The 24,762-nt window shown below is 34.5% G+C and overlaps 1 protein-coding gene across 4 annotated transcripts in view; it reads right to left on the minus strand.

Annotated features, from left to right (window-relative positions):
- LOC106061236 (T-cell immunomodulatory protein-like) overlaps positions 1-24,762 on the minus strand; it is a 42,484-nt gene that overhangs the window by 6,668 nt on the left and 11,054 nt on the right. For all 4 annotated transcript variants that reach the window (XM_056035160.1, XM_056035162.1, XM_056035161.1 and 1 more), the window contains exons 3-10: positions 17,462-17,689; positions 16,478-16,532; positions 14,562-14,633; positions 11,635-11,756; positions 11,258-11,316; positions 10,959-11,040; positions 10,660-10,748; positions 9,929-10,125 (exon numbers count right to left, since the gene is read on the minus strand). In XM_056035160.1, coding sequence (XP_055891135.1) covers positions 9,929-10,125; positions 10,660-10,748; positions 10,959-11,040; positions 11,258-11,316; positions 11,635-11,756; positions 14,562-14,633; positions 16,478-16,532; positions 17,462-17,689 — 904 coding nt within the window. The remainder of the gene's footprint in view (positions 1-9,928; positions 10,126-10,659; positions 10,749-10,958; positions 11,041-11,257; positions 11,317-11,634; positions 11,757-14,561; positions 14,634-16,477; positions 16,533-17,461; positions 17,690-24,762) is intronic.

Consider the following 24,762-nt stretch of genomic DNA (forward strand, 5'->3'; position numbering starts at 1 on the left):
CAGTATGCCCTGATCCTATCTCTATTGTGAACGTTGCTTTGTGTGTGTGTGTGTGAGTGGGCATCTAGGAGAAGGTTTCCATGCTGGTATTAAATCCCAATTAAAAAGTCCTGGTCTAAATTGGGATTTAAAATGGAATACCCTTCTTAAGTGGCCAAAAAGTTCATCTCACTCAGCCAATCATTTAACAAAGATATAACCAATGCTAAAAAAAAAAGTCTGATATCATTAATAATTGTGATTTAAAAAAAATTAACTCTACATGAGCTAAACATTCTATTCATACTTGTTTAGAAATTAATACACAATACATAAAACTATTCAAATCATTACTTTTAGTTGTACCAAAGGTAGGCTTATATTACTGCAACTAGAACAAAAAAAAGTCAAGAAAGGTCGATTCGAATGAATACAAAATGATTCATCACTTATCAATATGCTTACTGTCACCACCTCAAAGTTGGTGCCATAGAGTAGAAACCCTAATTCTGTATTGTGTATGTTAATTCCATATTGTGAATCTTATTCACAACCCATGTGGCACTAAGGCATGGATGCAAGCAACAGAACCCCGTTTTGCCTGCAAGGGGGGGTCGGCAATCCCAAAAAACCTGCAAGCATGATGCCTCTTATACTTCTCGACATAAATAAAACATTTACCGCTATATATGTATATATATATAAATATATATGTCTTTAAATACAAACTATAAATTCTAAGCTTTTACTTAAATTAATATAATCTACATGTATGTTTAAACATTTCATTTTTTTTTATATATAATATGCACATAGATAGGCCTACCTACTACTACTATATTAGTATAAATCAAACTTTGTAGCACCTATGTTAAAAGTTAACTCTATTTCAAATAAAAGATCTAATAGATCTAAATATTTATTGGCTGACAGAGTAATCAGTAGATCTTACCAAATATAGAACTAGTTAACTGGATCTTCTAACTAATGGTAGCTTAGAGTACTTAGTCTTAGACTGATTTTTATACTAGATATCTAGATCTAGTCAAGATGTTATTTTAATTCTATGATAATAGTAACAAAGTAGATCCATCAATTTACATCTATCTATAATCTATATCTATGTCTAATAAAGAAACTAGTAAGTATTAAGTTAATTAAGTATTACAGATCTAGACATACAATATTCTCTGAGTCTAAGTTTAGACTTTAACTTGTCTAGGAATAGAGTATCACTAGAGACTAGAGCTACTATTTAACTAGATATTAGATTTTCTCTAGATTTAGGTATAGACTAGACCTAAATCCAAATTATATACTCTAGATTTAGTTTCAGATCTTGAAGTTAGATCTATATACACTAATCTAGTAATGCTAGATCATAGAAGTGAGCCCTGCCCCTACTAGCCCTAGCTAGAATCATCTACTAGATTACTAGATCTAAAATCTAAATCTAGACTAGAGTCTTGCCTTTTTTAAATAAGTTTTTTTTATTATTAGATCTAGAATCTAGATTTAATTAGATTTAGATCTAGAATCTAGACTTTACTAGTAGAATATTATATCTGATAATAGATTATAAAATAATACTAATAGATACGATCTACTTTTGATCTATGCTGCTTCTGCCCAGGGACTAGAGTTGACTAGACTTGACTAGACCTAGTCAGGCTAGTGGTAGATTGTAACTGTAAGATTCTAGATAATTATTCCAATTATCTAGATCTAGCCTGACTAGGTCTAAGTCTAGTCCCTGGGCCTGGATATAATTAAATCTAGATTCTAAGACTAGATCTAAATAAAAAACTTATTTTAAAAAAGGCAAGACTAGAATTGACTAGATCTATATTATTATATAAGTTTTATAACTATCGTTACTATTATTATTAATACGGCGATGATCCGGTACGGTAATTTCGCATTTTCGGGTAAATACGTTCAACTTCTAAGATCATTTTAAAATGTAGAAATAGATCTAGAATCTAGATCTCTAGACTAGATCTAACCTTTAGGTCTGGTTTCAATTTTTATGCCGGCAGATCAAATTTATTAGAATTAGATCTAGATAAATAGATCTACTTGCTAGATCTAACTTAGGCGTCTCAGGCCGGGGCCATACGGATTTGTTTCTAACTTTTGTTTACGTTTTTGATACAAAGCGAAAGTTCGGAAATAGCGCATGCGCTGTAGCTTAAGAATTGTAACTTCCTGTCTTTCTTTGAATTCGACTTATTAAGTTTTAGTTTGAAAGTACAAAACGTGAATGTGAAAAAACAAAAAAAAAACAAAAAGTCCGATACTGAATCGGCAATCAGTAGGACTGGCGTTTGCCGGCAAGCTTTTTTTTAAACTTCGATTTTGCCGGCATGCCGGCTATAGCCGGCGATCTTGCATCCATGCACTAAGGTGAACACTTTTGACCTTAGGTGAACCAGAGAGTTAAAGGCAAGTCAGTCCACATAGAGATCTTGTAGCAAGCACTTGTATTGAGTCACTTAATATATAAGCAGTAGAGTTAGATGTTTAAAGTAGTTGGTTATAGAATAAGTACTAAGTTGTGATATTCGTATATTACTGTTGGATTAATACTGACCATTCCTGGGTCGAGTTGTATGGTGTATTCACTATGTGGTGTTATATTAAACTTATTGTGTCTGCTACACCCAGCGTCATTTCATTATTCTGTGATTTGTAACAAGAACCCAATGTCACCACCACGCCTACATTGATAACCACAGCCACATTCATAATATATAAAATAAACCCGGTGACATTTTTTGGTGTCAGAAGTGTCAGAAAATGACATTTATAGTGTCAGAAGTACCAGCAAACATTTATGATGTCAGAAGTGTCAGATCTGCTAACTTAAAGGATTTATGAGCACCAGAGGAACAAATCAAGAATTTTTTTCTATTGCTGTCAGAAGTATTTTAATACTACAGTTACTTACAGTAACATTTATACGGATATTTTTGAAGTTGGCAAGTGAACTATTTAGTTAACACATGAAAATGTAACTCTAAAAAATATTTGTTTACACATGACGCCACTCAACGAGCAAGAAAGCTAAAACCTGATTAATAGACTCTACTATTTTTCTCATTTGGTCGTTCAGCGACACATTCAACATTATAGAGATGACCTAGATCTACATTTATTGAGACCAGCACACAATTTTTCAAGTGAGATTCACGTGATCCAAGAGTGACATTATTATTATCTTCAGCTAGTCTAACACTACTAACAAAAAACAGAGCTGAAATTGAAAGTTAACTGTGCCTACTATTTTAACTTGTACTTCAAGATTGAACTTTACATGAATTACAACTAATCCAGAATTTATTAAATTTTTTTGACTACACACTTGGTATCTAGACCTACTACTACATGTCATGTTGACCTGCCATGACACAGTTACCTTTAGCGAGCTATTTTTTTTATCTGTGATGAAATGAACAATTTGAACTGTTCCTGTCTGAGCTGTATTTTCAACTTTTCCAGTTGACTACTGTCCTAAGTGTCATTTATCTGGAAGCCTGATTTATGTGGTTGTACTTTTTTTTACACCAGTTGAGATAGCTTTAGGAGCACAGCATTGTTCAAAGTTACTTTTTAACATCCTAAGCAAAAGAGATCGAACATCATAAACATGATATGCTGAGACAACCTGTGTGGGTGAAACTAGACAACCCTGATCTTACAACCTGTGTGGGTGAAACTAGACAACCGTGATCTTACAACCGGTGTGGGTGAAAATCTAGTACTACAAGTCATTCAAGTCATCGTTTGAAGACAGCTGATATATGGTCAGTCGAAGTAGCTGACATATTCAAGAATCATCTACATCGAGTGCTCGTCATAATTCTAATGACACACTGTACTCCTATTGTCGCTGTCTAACAGCACATTTGATAAGAGAGCGCTCTCACTCTTAGACCTCTCTTGTCGTCACTACCTAAGGTCATTTTTAGTTATTTATATTTGTTTCAGCAACTGTACGAAACAGTGGATTACCTATCAAGCACATGAATTATTTATTGGATTACTTGTCAACTATATGAAGTATTTAATGGATTACTATTGTTCAAGAACTTGAGTACCGTACCATTTAACATTGTACTGTGGATTTAACAAGTGAATTACTTATGAACTGTAACATTGTACTGTGGATTTAGCAAGTGGATTACTTATGAACTGTAACATTGTACTGTGGATTTAACAAGTGGATTACTTATGAACTGTACCATTGTGCTGTGGATTTAACAAGTGGATTACTTATGAACTGTACCGTTGTGCTGCGGATTTAGCAAGTGGATTACGTATGAACTGTACCGTGGACATATTTTATGTGGGGCATCACCGGAACTTTCTGGACAAGTCAAGCATCAAGTGAATATTTAAGGGAAGTAACTTTAATTACCCTTTAGTATTAATGAATATTGATTAGTTCTCTTTGAACTACACCACAATTTTTTTCATTGTTTACATTTGTATTTATATATACATTTGACTTTAGGGACTAAATTTAATTATCTATTGAGTCTGAGCATTTATATTTTTTTTCAAGTAAGCATCCAGGTATTGGTAGGGACTCTTTAGATAAAGTAAATACTTGATCGTATAGCTGTATTAGTCAAGTTTGTATTTCGTCAAGTATCTATCATATTGTTAAACTCTTGTATTGATATTGTCTTGTTTACATTTGTTGAATTTTCTTTTGCGTCATAGTTATTTCTCATTGTAATTCTTTTGTCTACTATTTCTACTATCTTGTAATGTCTCTTTAAAGCAGACTGTTTAGTATCTATAGTGTATTTATGTTTGTCTAATTACTTATTAATATATATATTTATTTTACTTCTTATTTCAACCTATTTTTTATTATTATCAACACTACACTACACACTTGATAAACTATGGGATATATTTTGATTTGAGATTGACAAGATTTATATTGTATATACTCTTCAAACACATTCAACTATTTTGATACTATTGATACATTGATCACTATTTATCAGACTAATAAGGCTCACATAATTGTGAATTATTTGTTGCAATAAACTTTTACATTGCAAGGGGAGATACTAAAAATACATGTGATCACATAATTGATCAGTAAAGTATTACATTACGAACTAGACAAAGTACCAAGAATAACTTAAGATACCTCATAACCTCAATTGTTTCGCACAAAATATATATCTACTATTACCTGTAGTTACTATTTGAGTAATAATAATTATTTATCGTACAATATTCATTTACAACTACCTAGTGTACACATATCTATTAATTAACTATATTACTAATTTGAATCTTTGAAAATGGCTGAGTATGAAAAACTAATAGAGATAGTGGATAAACTAAAGTTAAAAGAAGATGATAGAGCTGCATTCATTAAAATTGAAATAGATAGAATTAGAGTAGAAAAAGACAAGCAACGGGAAGAAAGGCTACATGAAAGAAGACTGAGAGAGAAAGAACAAGAAAACTTAGAGAAAGAAAAAGAACGCCAGCATGAAATAAAATTAAAAGAACATGAAGAAAAAATGGCCAAGCTAGCAAAAGAAAATAAAGACAATTCAGCAAGTCAAACTTCATCTCATCATCAGTATCATAGCAAATTTAGGAACTTTGACCCAAAAGAAGACACATTGGAAAATTTCATAATTCAATTTGAATACATCTGTCAAACAGCAAATATGAATAGTGCACAAATGGCTCAACAACTTCTAGCTAACCTAAGAGGTGAACCACTAAACATCATCGACACACTAACTATGGAGCAAAGAAAAGACTACAACACAGTAAAACAAAGACTTATTGAACATTTTGGCAAAACGGAGGAGCACTATCGAAAACTTTTTAGGGAAATAAAACTAGCCAAGAATGCAGATTTAAAAAGAACAATACATGACATGCGCCAGAACATGACAAAGTGGCTACAACTCGCAAACTGTAACTTAGATGACCCCAAACAGATCTTAGATTTCTTTCTCATTGAGAATGTGTTAATAAATGTTACAGATGCAGCATTCTCATTCCTGAAGGAGAGAAAAATAAAAAATGAAGCTGAATTGATATCAAACTTAACAACATACAAGGACTCACACCCAAACATCACCATTGACAAAAGGGAATTGTACAATGTAGCTGCAACAGTGACAGAAAACCATCCAAGATCTACAAATAAATTTAAATATGCCAAGAGCATACAATGTTTTTTCTGTGGCATATTGGGTCACACCAAAGCAGAGTGCTGAAAGAGAATGGCATCAGAAAAACAACAACATGTAAATAGAAACCATACATATGGAAGAGATAACAGAACTTTCCAGAGCTTCAGTCCTAACTATAATAGATCCTATCAACAACAATATAACAGAAGAACATGGCAAAGCTACAGTCCAACCAACAGTAGATCACATCAAACAAACAGAAGATGGCAAAACAACAGAATGTCTAGAAGAGACCAATTTCAAGATAGACAACATACTTACCACAATAACAATCATACCAGACAAAACATAGCAGCTGTAGCAACTGAAAGACCAATAGAATATGAAACAGTAGCATATATACAGACAAAGGTAGCCAAATTAAAAGTGTATCCTGCCTATGTGGATGGCATTAAGGTATATGCATTACGTGACAGCGGCTGCACCTCAATCATTGTAAAGAAATCACTAGTAAAACCTGAACAGATACTTGAAGACAAGGTCACACTGACTTATGCAAATAAAGACTTATGGGAAGAATGTGAAACAGCATTAGTTTTCATTGAATCACCATGGTTCACTGGTCAATACAAAGCCATAGTAATGAACAACCCAGCTGAAGAACTAATTATAGGGAACATAGAGAATATAGTTGAACTATCAGAAGAAGCCTTAGTAAAATGGGCTAATAGTGTGAATCAAGAAAATATTGAGTTAGCATCAACTACTAATTCACATGATTACAACAATGTCAGTATACATGAAGCAACTAAACATAATCAGTCCATTGCAGATACAAATAAAGTAGATGTAGAATGTCAAACAGATTCTAGCACAACACTAAAAGTAACTAGTGAGATACAAACAGAGGAAGTATGCTCCTATACAAATGCTCATAGAGATGAATTCAGACCTCAATACAGAACTACTAATGAGAAAATGGCCTTAACATTTAAAAATAGTAAACAACTAGAACTCTATAGTGCATCAGTTAATGAACGTGATGTTAAGTGCATAATAGATGAAGAATCTACCACAACCTTTGTAGATAAATATTTAGTGAAGCAAGAGAATTATCTAAATGACATAGCTATTGTTACTATGCCCAATAGTAAAATCATACACTGTAAAACTGCTATGGTAGATATTACATCACCATGGATAAATGGGAAATTTAAGGTTGTTGTTCTAGAAAACACTATCTGTTCAATAATTATTGGAGCATATCCAAATTTGGTCAAACCTTGGGAAAAGCCACAAATTAGAACTAATCTATGTCTATACAAATTGCCTGGTAATTGTTCATTGGATGATATCTTATCTAGTGTTGAAAATGTATCTAGTAATTGTACCTATAGTAGTATTGAAGAGCATCCAAAATATGGCTATTTTATGTGGTTAGATAACAAAGATTTTGAGGAATACAAAAAGATTTTGCATGAGATGTATGAAAACACTATTCAAGGTCAAAGAATTAAAGTCACCATTGTAAATTTCAAAGATTTAAGATTCACACCTTAAAGTAAAAAATTATTTTTACAACCAGCTATGATGTCATTTTGTGAACATTGAGCATTATTTTGTAAACATTGAGTACTATTTGTAAACATTGAACTAGAACTAAGACTTCATTTTTAAAAAAAAAAACTCTATTTGTAAACAAACTTTGGAATTTGATTACTACATTGTAACCAACAATTTTTTTCACATTCTTTTGTCAACAAGAATAACATTTTTGTACTCAACAATGTAAACAAACATTGAATTTTTTTCCCAACTTATTCAGTACCTAGCTTAATTTTTTCCATGCAATGTAAACATTATTTTTTCTCATTGTATTGAGAACAACTTTGACAAATTTTTTTTCTACAGCTATTGTAAACAAGATTGGAATTTTTTTTACTATGTCATGTATCACAATTATATAACTTAGTCACATTTTTCAATACTATTGAAACAAGAGATTGATTCATAATGTAACTTATTTATTCAATGTCAATTAGTGTAATTAAATATTGACATACACTTGTATTTTTTCGAAAACATTTTTGTCAAACTATTCTTATGGACTATATTTTTTGTAACAATCATTGATGTAAACAAGAAGATTGTTGTACAAACTTTTTGATATTTCAAGTACTGAAAGAAAAACTTGATATTATTTTTTTTAATTGGACTTACACATTTTTTTCACAACAGATTAAAATAAATACAACTAAACCATTATGATGTTATGCTTGTATATATATGCTTGAACAAATTAATGTAAACTCAAAGATAGTATCACAACTGACACACTTTCTCAGTTGAAGCTTTTTTTGACAAAGATTTTTTTGAACTTTGTACTCAATAATTATTTGATAAACAATGCAACATTAAACTTTTGCCATTACTAGCTACAAACTATTTGAACTGTCATATGGAGAAATACTTAATTGAAACATAAGGTGCATGCAACAAGCACTATGAAAGATATTTATTTTGATTTGATGTTCATACTTTTGAGCAAATATTTTGATACTTGAATTATACATATTTACTTGTGTAATATTAATGCACAACAATTTTTTATGGAGATGTCAAACCTCATATTGAAGTAAACAGATACATTGAATTTGTAACAATGATCATTAATCAATTTGATCTTGAATTTTGACACATATTTTGAATTTTTCTATACTTATCACTTACATATTGAGATTTACTTGTAACATTTTCTACATGATTTGTACATAGTGTACTATTGGTGTCAAAAAACCAGACTTCTAACATTGCTATAGTGTCAAAGATTTTTTTATAAATAGATATTGTGAATAAAAACTTGTATTAATTTTTCACATTGTGACATAGGAGATTGTCATTGAAATTTTCGTCACACTTTGCACATATTATCATGAAAAAGACTTGTAAATATTGAACACATTTGAATATTGATGTATATATTAGAACTACATGTAAAGAATTATTTTGGATGTTAAGTATTTGACTCAGAGAATTATTTGAATTGCCTTACAAGAATATGATGAATTAGAGAATTTTGCCCTTGTATGAATTTTTTTGATTCAGCAAATATTTTGTGTAACACTGTCATATTATATATTTTATTGCAAGTTTGTAGTTCTATTTGAACTCTGCAATTGTACATTTCATAGACCCCAAGAATTCCAATTGATCCTACTTAGGATAATTATGTCGTCAAGCTAAAAAAAAATTTCTTCAACATTTTTTTTTCAAAAGGGGGGTGATAGGTAATGTCACCACCTCAAAGTTGGTGCCATAGAGTAGAAACCCTAATTCTGTATTGTGTATGTTAATTCCATATTGTGAATCTTATTCACAACCCATGTGGCACTAAGGTGAACACTTTTGACCTTAGGTGAACCAGAGAGTTAAAGGCAAGTCAGTCCACATAGAGATCTTGTAGCAAGCACTTGAATTGAGTCACTTAATATATAAGCAGTAGAGTTAGATGTTTAAAGTAGTTGGTTATAGAATAAGTACTAAGTTGTGATATTCGTATATTACTGTTGGATTAATACTGACCATTCCTGGGTCGAGTTGTATGGTGTATTCACTATGTGGTGTTATATTAAACTTATTGTGTCTGCTACACCCAGCGTCATTTCATTATTCTGTGATTTGTAACAAGAACCCAATGTCACCACCACGCCTACATTGATAACCACAGCCACATTCATAACATATAAAAACAACACGGTGACACTTACCTCTTAGAGTCTGACAAAATGGCCACAGCATCAGGATATCCGTCTAGATTAAAATCACCAAATCTAAGCATGATGGGTAGAGTTATTCCTGAGATTGGGTTGACACTGACAGGAAAAGAAGTCACCTTGTTATTATTTGAGGTTGTGAATTCCACATCAAGATTAAGCCAAGTGGATTCAGTGGTTTGCTCTGATGACTAAATAAATTCACATACAAATTTAAATAGAATTATGATCACTTTCACCATCATATAACATGAAGGACATAAACTATCTGTATCTGGTATAATTTTCTTTTGTTTTCTTTTTAAAGATGTACATTTTGCAATAACTTAAAGACTTTTAAACTTTCCGTCTGCTTCAAAAATATTCCATTTTTCCCAATTCATTTCTTTAAAAAAAAATTAATATAACAATTAACTTAATTTGTTTGATGAACAAAATTAACAAAAAATAACAGCTAGACTAAATATGGTAAAAAATAATTGAGATAAAAAAAAACTAAATAAATAATTTTATTTTTGTTGCTGAAAAGTTGAAAGAGATCTTAAAATGTTTTATATTCTAATACTTTAAAGAGAGTTGAATACAATATTTATTTCTTATGTAAAGTCAACAAGATTTAGAAAACATTTTCTCAAGTTGAGCAAATTAATGAAATAAAATTAAATATCTTAAAGCATTTAAGGGCAACAAAAAAATAAATCAAATAAAATTAAGCCATATCTTACAGCATTGAAAGGCAACACAAAAATTGCGCTTTTTGTACAGGCTTCATCCAGACAGCCAGGAAGTATTATGTTGATTTCATGGTTTGCATCTATCCAGTAATAAACAAATATTTTAGATAGTAATGCAATAAACAACAGTGTTTTAAAAGCCAATCTATTTTTAACACACACTGTGAAAAAAAATTAAAAAAATCTTCATATTTCATTTCATTATAAAATTTCCTTTTTGAATGCCCTAAATAATCTCATAGTAGGAAACAAGGTTGAAGTAAAACACAAACAAACAAGGAAGAACTTACTCAAGTCAACAAACGAAGCTTGACCAACAACTTTCAACTCTGGAGGTGCAGAGATGTTGTGTGACAATGTTAAATTTCCTTTCTGGAATAAAACAATAGCAAATTATCTGTGCTACTGTCTAAAAATGTACATAAACTGTACTTGCATGAAGCCCTAACAACTATTCCTTTAGGTATTTAATTTAATTTTTTTAATTAAACCAAAATGATCTAAGATAAAAGATTAATTTGTCACAGTCCTGAGAAATTAAAAATGTTTTAAGGCTTATTAAAAAAAAAACAGCACCAATGAAGCTTACCCTGTTAAACCAAAGCTCAAAGGAAACAACTTGTTGATTCATAGAAACAACACAGAGATCTAGGGGAAAAAAAACAACGAACAGAGTTCAAATAAAAAAAAAGAAAAAAAAAGAATTAATAAGTAAAAGAATAACTGTACAAGAAAATACATCATGTTTTAAGCATGGGTGATTGCTTTATAAGTTCCAGATACTCTTTAGTTAGATGATAATTACATCCTTTATGCATGCAGTGCAGCAGCTGATAGAAGGAGACAGTTTCTGATCCTAGAACATTGTGTGATCAGTCCAAAGTCTTGTAGCATGACAAAACAGCCATCTGAATAATTTTAATTGGTTTAATATATTAAACTATTTTAATAAAATTGTTTCAGTACCTGCATTAAGATCACCATCTAAGTCTAAGAAGGCACTTGACTGAGGAATCCTCAAAGGAGAGAAAGATTTGTTTCCTCCATTACTATCCTGGAAATATTCAACTTCATAGGAACCGTTTGTTCTAAAGGAAAATAAGAATCAAAAGAAAAAAATAATCTTGACTGACTCTAATCCCATTCCTCGCTTTAGGGCATTAATAATTAATGAAATTAGGACATGGTAATAGATTTATTTTACTTTGCTATTACAGTGTTACAGCTTTAAGCTATAAAACCAACCGAATAACCACAAAGGTAGCACTATTTATAACTTAAGACACTCTATAAAATTATATATTTTAATTTTTTACATTTTATTTTAGGCGTCTAATAGAGAATGTAACATTAAAAGTCTGTAACAACACAGTTCTAGCTCTCTATACATAAATAATTATAGTATATAGTCTATATATTTGTACAATAAATGTATTGAGCATATTTTTCTCAATTTAATAAACAAACCATATATGGAGGTCATCTCTGTTAGACGTGCGGACCCGCAGAGGAGCTGATATCGGCTCAGACCACTACCTTGTCAGTGGCAAATGTAAGCTCCGATTGAAATGCCAACCAAAACGAGCCACACGACCCCGCCCATTTAATGTAGAGAAGCTTAAAGACGGCAATACTGCAGCACAGTTCCAATTGAAACTAACGAACCACTTTGAGGCTCTTGCAGATATATTGACCCTTGAAGAAGAGTGGGCCAAATTCAAAGATACCACTATTGGGTGCGCGGAAGAAGTTATCGGAAGGAGGCGAGGTTCATACAAGGAACGGTGGATGCAAGACAGAACATGGAAATTGATAGATGAGAGGAAAGAGGCCAAATGTAGACGAGATCAGAAAAATGAAACACAGGATCGCAGCCTAGCGGAAGAAGCCTATAGGGAAGCAGATCTGAAAGTAAAGAGAAGCTGTCGGCAAGATAAACGGGACTGGATTGAGCAGAAGGGACAAGAGGCACAAGCAGCTGCAAGCAGAAATGACACAAAAACCCTCCATCGTATTGTCCGAGATCTCACTGGAGCAAAGAGTGGACATGGGGCACCAATAAAAGACAAGCAAGGCAAAACTTTGTTAACGAAAGAAGAACAGGATGCAAGATGGGTAGAGCACTTTAAAGAGACCCTTAACCAACTGTTGCCAGACCTAACTTACATATTCAAGGACCCCTCTCCAGACAATGATCTCAAGGTCAAGACAGACCCAATAACTGCTGAGGAGGTTACCATGGCCATAGCAGTGCTAAAGAATAACAAAGCACCAGGACTAGACATGATATCAGCAGAAATGCTAAAATATGGGGGACAGTGCATTGTTAACAGAATGACTGATCTCGTAAATCTCTGTTGGCGAACTTCAAAAGTCCCAGAGGACTGGCAAAAGGGAGTGATTGTAAAGCTTCCAAAAAAGGGCAACTTGGCAGACTGCAACAACTGAAGGGGCATTACTCTCCTCTCTGTCCCAGGCAAAGTTTTCAGCACTGTTTTGTTGAGACGGCTTCAACAGTCTGTAGATGAAAGGCTCAGAGAAGAACAAGCAGGTTTCCGAAGAGGCAGATCATGTACAGAGCAGATTTTCGTTTTACCAAATATCATAGAACAAAGTCTTGAGTACCAACAACGGCTAATGATCAGTTTTGTGGACTTCAAAAAAGCGTTTGATAGTGTCCACTGAGAATCACTATGGAAAATAGTTAGAGAATACGGTATCCCAGAAAAATTTGTCCAGATCCTACAACACCTTTACAGTCACTCTAGTTTCTGCATTAAAACAGAAGAGGGAACAACAGAGATTTTTTACAATCGAGACAGGTGTGAGACAGGGATGCATCTTATCTCCCTTCCTTTTCCTCCTAGCCATCGACTACATAATGAGGAGAGCAATGAACCAGACTGCCTTTGGTATTCCATGGCATGAACAACTCCGATTGACGGACTTGGACTTTGCTGATGATGTTGCACTACTCGGGGCTACAAATAAATGCATTCAAGAAATGACGGAGAGCCTAGACAGAGAGGCACCCAAAATTGGCCTCCGCATAAACTTGGATAAGACTAAAATTATGCGAGTGGGATATAAGGCAAAGGGTGTCCCCGTCAGACTTGGCGAGTCAAAGCTTGAAGAGCTGGACAAGTTCACGTACCTTGGCAGCATCATAACAAATGATGGAGATGCTTACCATGATGTAGCATGCCGAATAGGAAAGGCAGGGAGCATTTTCCAAAGGCTGCAGCCTATTTGGACTAGCCAAGCCATTGGACTCGAGACAAAAATACACCTTCTCAACACAATCATCATTCCAACTGCTACATATGCATGTGAGACGTGGAAGTCATCTTTAAAAATTGAGAAAAGACTAAATGTGGCTCAACAGAGATGGCTGAGACGGATTTTGGGAGTCAGTTACACAGACCGGATCTCAAACAAGGAAATCCTATGCCGAACTGGGAGTCGAACACTTAGTGAGGTTGTGACTGAGCGTCGCATGAGGTTTGCGGGACATGTTCTACGTCAAAATGAATTAAGCACACCAAGAGTTGCGATAACATGGAAGCCAAAACGAGGAAAGCGCAAACAGGGACGTCCTCGTATTACCTGGCAACACACCTTCATGGAGGACCTCAGAACAGTGGACACCGGGTGGGAGGAGGCTTCAGACATTGCCAGTGACAGATCATTATGGAGACAGCTTGCCGCCCAATGTGCCGAACGGCGCGGGAGGACCTAAGTCTAAGTCTAAGATAAGTTGAATATGCATGACTTATGGCAATGTTTGGTTGTAGAAAGTGGTTTCATATAATGCATTTTAATTGTTACTTTATGGTAAGCACAATTTGTACTTTTTAAAATTAATAGTAATAATAATAATACAAAAAGATTACTTAAATATCCAGAAAGCTCTTTTATTGTCAATAGTTTCACCAAAAAGATCTGGGACCATGTCACCATTAGAACTGCAGTAAAAAGAAAAAAAAATATAATGATGTGAAAATTATTATTTTATAATATAATTAGAGGATGTAAAATATAGTTTTAAATTTAATATATTTACTTATTTATTAATAAGAAATTATTCTTTTATTCCCCACTCAAGATTTTTTTTTTTACAGATAATTAATTTAATACATAAAAAATCTATCAAAACAAAACCATTTACTCAATCTCAAACTTAGAATGAAAAATTCAAAGAATCAGATAATAATAATAATTTTATTTATAAAGCGCTGTTAACAAACAAAATGTAGGCTCAAGGCGCTGTAATAACATTACAAACACAAACACGAAAACACAAATCAAAAACTAATCTAAAAAAGTTTTAAACAAGTAGGTCTTAATGTTCTTCTTAAAAGTGGTATAGCATGTTGTCTGTCTGAGATCAATGGGGAGTGAGTTCCAAACCTTTGGTCCGTGCACTGAAAAAGCCAGCAGACCGTAGCTTTTGAGGGAGAAACGTATTTGTAAAGTGGTAAAATGTATCCTCATCAATAAAATCAAAACTATTGCAGTGACTCAGCTTCTTAGCATTAGATTTTGCTCTATGTAATTGTTGTTGCTTATTATTGATAAAATCAGCATTGTTAGAACAATTTTGAGGAAACTTAGCACTATGCAAAGGCTGTAGAATATAATACAGTAACTACACCAACTCCGTTTCAGAGCCTATGATCCATGTTAAGAAAAAAGTTATTGATAGTGTCTTCATTAATCCAATCAACACTGGAAAATGTTGATGAAACAGGGATTGAATAATTCACAGACAAGTCCTAGGTGGAGGCTGTAAAAATAGAATATCCACCACCACACTGGGTGTCCTAAATTTTCTAAAAAAATTAATAATTAATCAATAATTACCATTAGGTAAATACAGTTTTAAAGTATTACATTTGAGATTGGCAAAATAAAGTATTTTATGCAAGCCTCGTTTTTGTTAATTTTTTTAATCCAATAGCTCCAACTTCCAGTTTTGAAACTCTCCTTCCAAAATGAATTTCAAGAGTGATTTGCATAAATACTTTGCATTTTTGTTTCTACAATTTGTTTATTTAAACAAATATATAATTTACAATTTGTTTATTTAAAAAAAAATAAACACTTTAGAAAATAGAAAAATATATGATTTTTTTTTTGTTTTTTTTAAAAACCCTTTAATAACTTCCAGCATCCTCCATCATCTATTTATAGGTAGCCTTAGACACCCAGGTATGGGAACACTTTAGTTATTAAGAAAAAACTGAAATTAGCTAGAAACATCCAGCTTTCATTTAGAAATAGAAAAGTCTTGCTTTATTACAAAGCTTATATAAACTCTTGTCTGTCTGATAAAAAGTTTGTACACACTATTTCTCCGACACACAGTCTCGGATCAAACTGAAATTTTGCACAATTATTTCTTTTACCTGACAACACAAAAATTAACCAATTAGTTAATTAACTATTGGTAATTAATTCAGGTCATTCCCTTTTTTTTTAATGCTTTTAAAAACTGATTACAGTAAAATCCACCCAGGTGACACCTGGGTAAAAATATTATTACTTGCAAAGATTTATTGTAGTTGGTCTAGATCTATTACAAATTTGATTACATGTCTGACCCAAACTAATTGATACAATTACACTTCATATAAACTTTTTTTTTTTATATTTTTTTTTGTTTTCTTGCTTTTATAGTAATGTTTTGTATGAGGTCAGAAACATTCTTTTTGATAGAAAAGTTCTTTAACTTCCTACTGCATCATCTATTGAAATAACCATAAATAATACATTTAATACTAAATGGCTTAAAATTAGCTTCACTTACTCAACAACAATGGGTTGATCTTTAAAATCCTCCTTTATCTTTAAAAAAGGTACACCTATAAATAGTAAAAAAAAAATTAAAAAATTTGATTTTTAGTTTTTAAAAAATGCAGTGAATTTGAAATGAAAAAGATGTATAGATGTTTTTAAGTTGACATGTCTCATACTACACTAGAATAAGTGGTTTGTTTGGTAGACAGCTAAGTAGTCGGCCAGATTTTAATTTTTGCGAAGAATTAATTTTTATTTAAAGTCCAAGGATATTAAAATCAACAAAGCAGGCTTTCATAATACATGACAATTTTTACAGCTACTAAATGGCCAGACAAGACTCTTGCAAATACTCAGCTTTGGTAATGGGTAAACTCTACTTAACCCTTACTTGTAAGGTGTACTTTAAAATCAATAAAAAATGTCAAAATTTTGTGAGAAAAACTATGATCAAGAGAGACACTGCAAACTGTATAAAAAGCATATGAAGACCCACCAATGGTGATGGAAATAAAAAAGAACAGACTACTTTGGGCAGGTCACCTTGAAAGAATGTCAGACAACAGAGGAGCGAAAATCGTATACAGGCAAAAACCAAAAGGCTGGCGACCCAAAGGCAGACCCCGAATGCGATGGATTGACGATGTGGAAGCAGATCTGAAGCAGCTTGGGGTTAGGGCATGGAGACGAAAGGCCCAGGAGAGATCTGAATGGAAAGATGTGTTAAAACAGGCCAGAGCCCTCCATGGGCTGTAGCGCCACTGGGATGGATGGATGGATAAAAAGAAATACTTCTCTATCAATGAAGATTTTTATGGATATCTTTACTTTCCTTGATTTCAATCTAGCATTTTATGTAACCAATGGAAATAGCTTTTCAATTCAAATCAATGCAATGAAATAGCCTTTCAATACAAATTAATGCAAATATGACATTCATTCTTCATTAGAATTTAAAGTTAATTTGACCTAAGACATAAACATTGGCACTTACCATCATGACTATTTCCATTATAAATTTCAACTTTGACAGAGTTCTCCGTTGTTCCTGATTTTCGCATGACTAAAAGATCCAACTGTGAATCCATGTTAAAGTCACCCGGTACAATGTTGACAATCAGAGAATCATCATTTTTACTTTCTGGTATGAATGTCTTCTGAATGAATTTTGTACCATCACGCCTTATATCAATATCAGCTTTTAATACATATACTGATTTTCCTATTAAAAAAACAACAACAATAGATAAAAAATTTTCAAATAATAATAATAATAATAATATAAACAAGATGCAAAACTAATCCATCAACACCTGGTCTTGCCACATGATCTTATTAAGAAAAATATTTCTCCTTATTACAAATACTTGCCACAAGAAGTTCTCAAGTCAACAAATTCTTACTATACCTGGATAGACCTATTTGGACTGACAAGGCGGCGAATTTTAATTACCCAGATTTAATGTTTATTGTGTAATGACACAAGAAGCGTAGAAGTTGAGGTTAACCGGGTTTTTCCTAAGTGATGTGACGAGTAATAAAAGAGTAGGATTACGAACTAGAAGGTAACGGACAAGACGCCTTAGAGGACGACGCTAGGCTAGCGACGACAGAGGACTGTGCCCTTTTTATTGTTTATTAAATTATTGAAGTTATCAGCCTGCGTTATCAAGTATATTCTTTATTCATTCTGTTGTTATGTCTTTTATGAACTCACATGCACCATTAACATATATAATCATCAACAAAATAGACCATCAACAAATGTGTCGACCCCGACGGCCAGGGCGTCATTTTGATCTACAATCTAGTTAACTTCGTGTTCTGGATATATCTACAGTTCTACACTTGGCGAAGTACACTGGAGAAGTACTGGATTAACATTCGTTTATTTCTACTAGATCTACCATATGTCTGTGCTAATTATCTGGACTGCAGCTGGATTTTGGCATCTTTGTTCCAGTGGATCTAGACTTAAGAGAAAACTTGAAGCCGTTACCAGCGTCTAGCTTTGTCAGACATGTTGGATATTTTTGGATTGAGCCTGAACTGAACATCTGAATCCAGAACTATTTAGTCCGTTTAAGTGATCTAGGGCAGTCCGTCTTTTGTATACCTCTATCTATATACCTCAAGAGTGAAGATACCTCATTTTGTCAGTTTTATCGGTTTAATGTGAGTACGGAAAGTCACCTGAGTCTACATATAATCTAGTATTTACAAGACGACCATTGGAGTCACCTTGTCAAGTTTTAACTTGTTTTTCAAGTTATTGACTGTTGCTGAGCTTGGAATCTAATCTACACACGAGTGATGGTATACCCTACTACCACACTGCAAAACCATCTATTCAACTTGTAAAGTTGACTAATTTATATTCATCAAAAGAGAGAGTTGGACTTAGTCATTTTTTTTTACCTCTTTTGAGACAGCACCACCAGCTTGTCTCAGTATTGACTTATGTTCCTGACCTGAAGAAAGAAGCCAGCACCATACCAACAGATCATCAAGTAGAACCAGAACCTTGGAACCTGACCAGAGGACTTTATCTGAGAACCGTACCATACTGTGGCAGCACCAGGAGAGATTGGCTTAACTCAGTACTGCCTGTCGAGTAGCCTTTGTGGGAGCACACCCACTAGCGGATCCAGAACTTTGGAGTGGGGGGGGGGCGATTTTTTTCCAAACCCTAACCCTAACGCCCAGTAAAACCTAACCCTACGGATAAACGTGCATACAGCGCGCGCGCGCGCACACACACACACACACGCGCACGCACACACACACACACATAGATATGTATATATATATATATATATAAATATGAGAATAAAAAAAGCAGCATTTCTCAACCTTCGGCGAAAACCAAAACAACTGGGGCAGCGCTATAAGGTTCTCTGGTGAAGTTCGGGGCGAAGCCCCGACGCCATAAGCGTTTTCTTGCTTTTTTCACTGCAGAAACGCATTCTCCTGACAAGTACAGCTCATTATTCATCAATGGAGTTCGGGGCGAAGCCCCGACGCCATAAGCGTTTTCTTGCTTTTTTGACTGCAGAAACGCATTCTCCTGACAAGTACAGCTCATTCTTCACAATGTAGTTCGGGGCAAAGCCCCGACGCCAAAAGCGTTTTCTTGCATTCTTCATTGCAGAAACGCATTCTCCTGACATCTACAACTCATTACCATTAAATGAAGTTCGGGGCGAAGCCCCGACGCCAAAAGCGTTTTCTTGCATTCTTCTCTGCAGAAACGTATTCTCCTGACATCTACAACTCATTACTCATAAATGGACTTCGGGGCAAAGCCCCGACGCCAAAAGCGTTTTCTTGCATTCTTCACTGCAGAAACGCATTCTCCTGACCTGAAGCTCATTATTCATACTATTAAAAAACGACCTTTCGAATAATGTTGTACTTGAAAAATATTCTAATTTGAATTTATAGACCCATAATACATTGCAAATAAAACCGATTTGTTCCTTGAAAAGATAGGATACCCCACGTATTTAGATTTTTGCTTTGAGGATCGCCGCCGAAAAAAAACTTATTCGATAAATAGTATTCAAGAAAACTCTAGCATAAATTGTGAGTTATAGTCCCAAATTTATTTAGCTAGAAAAATATCAGATTGAGTAAAGGTTGGGAAAAGGCGACTATGAAAATGTTATTTGAGTTTAGAACTCATCTCAATCATGACTCTTATACTGAAAAATTTCGTTTGAATTCTAACTTTTCCAATGCAAAGTCTTTCATAAAATACTTATGATAACTTCATGTGAAATTACAAAAACTCTGTCTGGAAATGGGAATGGCGGTAGAGTGAAAACGATTAATCCTCGCTCCTTTACTAATTTCTGCTAAAGATTGCATTTGGCATTAAAGAATAGGTATGGGGCGACTCGATATAAGAATTTAATTTATAGTATATATAAATTATATTAGTGACAGATTTGTTTAATTTTGTAATTTCTTAACTATAATACAAAAAGAAAAAGTATTGATTTGTCCGATGGGGGAAATGCGATTGCATGTATCGCCCCTCCCACCTGGTACAACCCTTTTTCATTTAAATTTACTAATGATACAATTTGAGATTAGAGTGTGGTACGACATATTTACAATGGGTCACATATCAATACGTAGTTTATATTATATAGATATTCAACGAATTTTATTCACAAACTATGATTCTCCACAAAAATAGGACCGCCCCCCAGCACTCAGAGGGCTAGAGTGGGGAGGGCAGTACATGCAATCGCCCCCCCCTCACCCCACCGAATCGGCCAAAATACCAGAAAGGGAGCGACATAATATAAAATTTATATATTAATTCAACTAATTTTGTTCACAAACTATGATTTCTCAATAAAAACGGACCGCCCCCCCACTCAAAGGGTTTAGGTGGGAAGGCCAGAAGAGGTATTCGTCCCCTCCCCCCACCAATCGGCAAACAGGGAACGACATAATATAAAGATCGGTCAAAATATCAATAACAAGTTACAAGGATATAGATATTTAATTGATTTTGTTAGCAGGCTGTGATTTCTACTAATAAATTGGACCGCCCCCCCCCCCCACTCGAAAGTTAAGGGGGGGGGGGGCGGGATTGATACCATCGCCCCCTCCCGACCCCACCAAATCGGCCAACATACTAGAGGAAGGGGGGCGAAATAATCTAAAAATAGGTTGAAATATAAATAATTAGTATATATTTTTAACATAAGTAATAAATTCGTATACAAATTGTGTGAATCCTATACTAAAGTTCGTCCGCCCCCCCCCTCCGGGGGGGGGGGGGGGGGGGGGGTCGGCCGAGTGGGGGGGGCGATTGCCTCTACCGCCCCCCCCCTGGATCCGCCAGTGAGCACACCTTGCCTTGCCTAAGACAGTGGGGAACTGGTGTGGAACTGACCGTTGTAGCTCCGTGGACTGAACAAAGGGGATCTAACTAAAGATAAGTTTATTTTTTCTCTCCATTATTATTAAATTAAGTCTATTAGGGACAGTAGATCTTTGTTAAGAGCAGGTTGCCTGATAAGGGCGTCATTATAGGACACATTAGAAAGTGGACCTGCTCCATTTAATAAAGTCTCGATAATTGTTTAGATTGTCTTGTTTTGTTCGTATCCACGTACATTTTTTTTAGAAGTCAAGTCATCTTTATTTGTCTCTTTCAGTGTACACTTCCTCTAAAAAGTCTCATCTCATTAGAATAGATTTATTTTTTTGTGTCTTATTACGTTTATTTTACATTATTCTTATTATATATTATTAATTTTATCTTAAGTAGATAAGGTAAGCCATGTTTAATCTAGATTATAAATTCTAGATTTTTTCCAGATATTAACTAAATTGTTATACCTATGAGAGCCTTAGATCTATTTTATCCTGAAGACAACTGAGTCTAAGGAGTAATTATTTATATATATATATCTTTTGTCCCGATTAATCGGTTGACATTATTTTGTAGATGTGTTTAAACACAGTCTAATTGGTCAGAATAAAATTTTTGTCAGTATCACTGGATTGTGATTTACTGTTGGAGGTATAATATTGATTTATATATTTGAAGTTGTATTGAAGTTGTATTGAATCTAGACTAGTGACTAGAATAGTCCTAGGGGGATTTATTGGCAAGAAGTAAGTCCATTGAATTAAGTATTGAGGTATTGATAAAAGTAATGATATTTATTTATGTGGCCTAAATTATGTCCACTGAATTAAGGTTATATAAAATTTGGAGTTGTATTCAAGTATTGTGGCTGTGAGTAAGTCCACTGAGGTAATATTTGTTGATATAATATTGAGCAAAGATATTTTTCTTCTTCTTCTTCTTCATCGTTCTCATTGTTATGTTGGAGTGTTCATATGACTAGACCAATACATGAGATGAACTGCGCAGTGGTTTCCAAATCAGGGAGCTCTCCATATAGTTTTCTTTCTATTGGGGTGATTTGGGGCCAATGTCTTATACGGGCCTCTTGGTAGAGAGAGCAGTTTTGGAGGACGTGGTCGGCATTTTCTGGTGATACTCCACATGGGCAGATTTCACTGGTTCCAATTTTGAGCTTCCGGAACATGTGTTGTCGCATTCTGTTGTGTCCGGTCCTGAGTCGAAAGATTAGACGTTGGTCTTGTCGGGATAGCTTATAGTAAGCATCATCTTTCTTGTGATTTGGATGGGAGCTCGTCCATTTCTCATTTATTTTATCTACAATTAATTTCTTCATTTCTTCTGGGTAGAGAGCAGAGTTTACTTGTGAGTTTGTTCTCCCACTCTTGGCGAGTGTGTCAGCCTTCTCATTTCCTGCTAGTTGTATGTGAGCTGGTATCCATTGAATGATGGTTTTTTTGCTGTTGTGGTTGAGCTTTGTGAGTGCTGTTCTGAGGTTTTTAATACAAGGGGAATCAGAGTTTTGCAGGCTTTGGAGGGTTGTTTTTGCGTCTGTTAGAAAGACAATCTGACTGTGAGGGGAACTTGGATGATTTGCTAGCTTGGTAGCAGCTAGTGCTAGTGCTTCCCTTTCTGCTCTGTGACTGTCAGAGAGCTCTCCAGTAGCAAAGGATTTTTCTAGTTTTCCTCCATCTGGCCATTCGATAAGTATTCCAGCTCCTCCATTTGTGGTGGCTTTATGGGATGAGCCATCCGTGTAAACTCTGATCCACTGATTGCTAGGGTAATTGGTATGTAGAAAACAGTTCACTATTTCCTTGAGCTCTGTTGGTCTGTAATCAGATTTTCTTTTTATGTTTTCAATATGGTCCCTTATAGTAGGAAGAGGGCTTTCGTCCCAGGGTGGAGATTCATTATAGTGTTTCGAGGATTCCAGAGTAATTTTTTCAAGTTGGTGTTTCTTTTCTAGGTTTAGAGATTCCTGTATGAAATTGGTCCTTTTGAGACGGTTTTTTGTGCCAGTTTTGTGGATTTTTGTTCTGAGTGGGTGCCTCTCCAAGGTTTCCAATTTAGTGAATTGGGAAAGGATTTTTATTTCTCTTCTTTCATCCAGAGAGATCAGGGCAGCGGTTTCCTCCATAGCTCTTATGGGTGTTGTTTTGATTGCTCCTGTCATTATCCTTAGACCAATATTTTGAACCTTGTCTATTTTTCTTAGGTTAGTTTGGGCTGCTGAGCCCCATGCTGTGGCACCATATTCTAGTACAGGTCTTACATAACTGGTATAGGTCTTTTTCAGGATGTTGTGATTAGCTCCCCAATCTGTGCCAGCTAATTTTTTCAAGAGGGATAGTCTCTGGATGCCTTTACTCTGTGTTTTATCTATTTGGTTTTTCCAGGTTAGTCTCGGGTCATAGGTGACTCCAAGATAAGTAGGGCTGTCATTTTTTTCTAAAGCTTCCTTATCTAATGTTAATTTTATTGTTTGTTGTTTTGTTGACAGTGAGAATATGGTATATGTTGTTTTTTTTGTGTTAATGGACATGCCCCAGTCTTTGGACCAATTATTGAGTTTATCAAGAGCATCTTGTAATCGAAATTTCGATGTTCCTACATATTCTTCTGTGCTAATTAAGGCAAGGTCATCTGCATACATGCTGCTCTTAACTTTTTTGGGTAGGTTTTGATTTAGATCGTTTATGAATATTAGGAAAAGTGTTGGGGATAGGACTCCTCCTTGGGGGACACCATTTTTTATACCCACTGTGTGGCTTCTTTGTCCTTGCATGCAAACTAAGGCTTTTCTATTATTTAGGTATTCCTTTATCCAGTTGTACATTCTGTGGGATATGTGATGCTGGATTAGCTTGAGCAAGAGACCTTGTTCCCAGACTTTGTCAAATGCTTTTTCTAAGTCAACCCACACAATTGTTGTTGGTTTCTTTTCTTGAAAGCCGTCTTCTATTTCTTGTGTGATGAAGGCAATTTGATCTTCTGTTGATCTGCCTTTTCTAAAGCCAGCCTGGGCTTCAGTGAGTAGGTTATTTGACTCAAGGATCCATGTCAGCCTTCTATTTATCACTCTTTCCATCAGTTTGCAGGTACAGCTAGTGAGGCTGATGGGACGGTAGCTATCCAGTTTATTTCTTGGCTTGCCGTGCTTTAGTATAGGGATCATAATGGCTTTTTTCCAGATGTTTGGAATTCTGCCAGATTTCCAGCTAGCATTGAATAATTGTAGCAGTTTTCTTTTGGCTTGAGGACCCAAGTGAAGAAGCATGTCATTTGATATTTTGTCTGGGCCCGGGGCTTGTTTTGGTTTGAGGGCTTTTATGGATTCATCTAGTTCCTTCATTTTAAGATTAGTGGTCATTCCCAAGGAGTAAGCTGGATTGTTTTCT

This window comes from Biomphalaria glabrata, chromosome 7 (assembly GCF_947242115.1).
Source record: "Biomphalaria glabrata chromosome 7, xgBioGlab47.1, whole genome shotgun sequence".
NCBI classification, from domain to species: domain Eukaryota; kingdom Metazoa; phylum Mollusca; class Gastropoda; family Planorbidae; genus Biomphalaria; species Biomphalaria glabrata.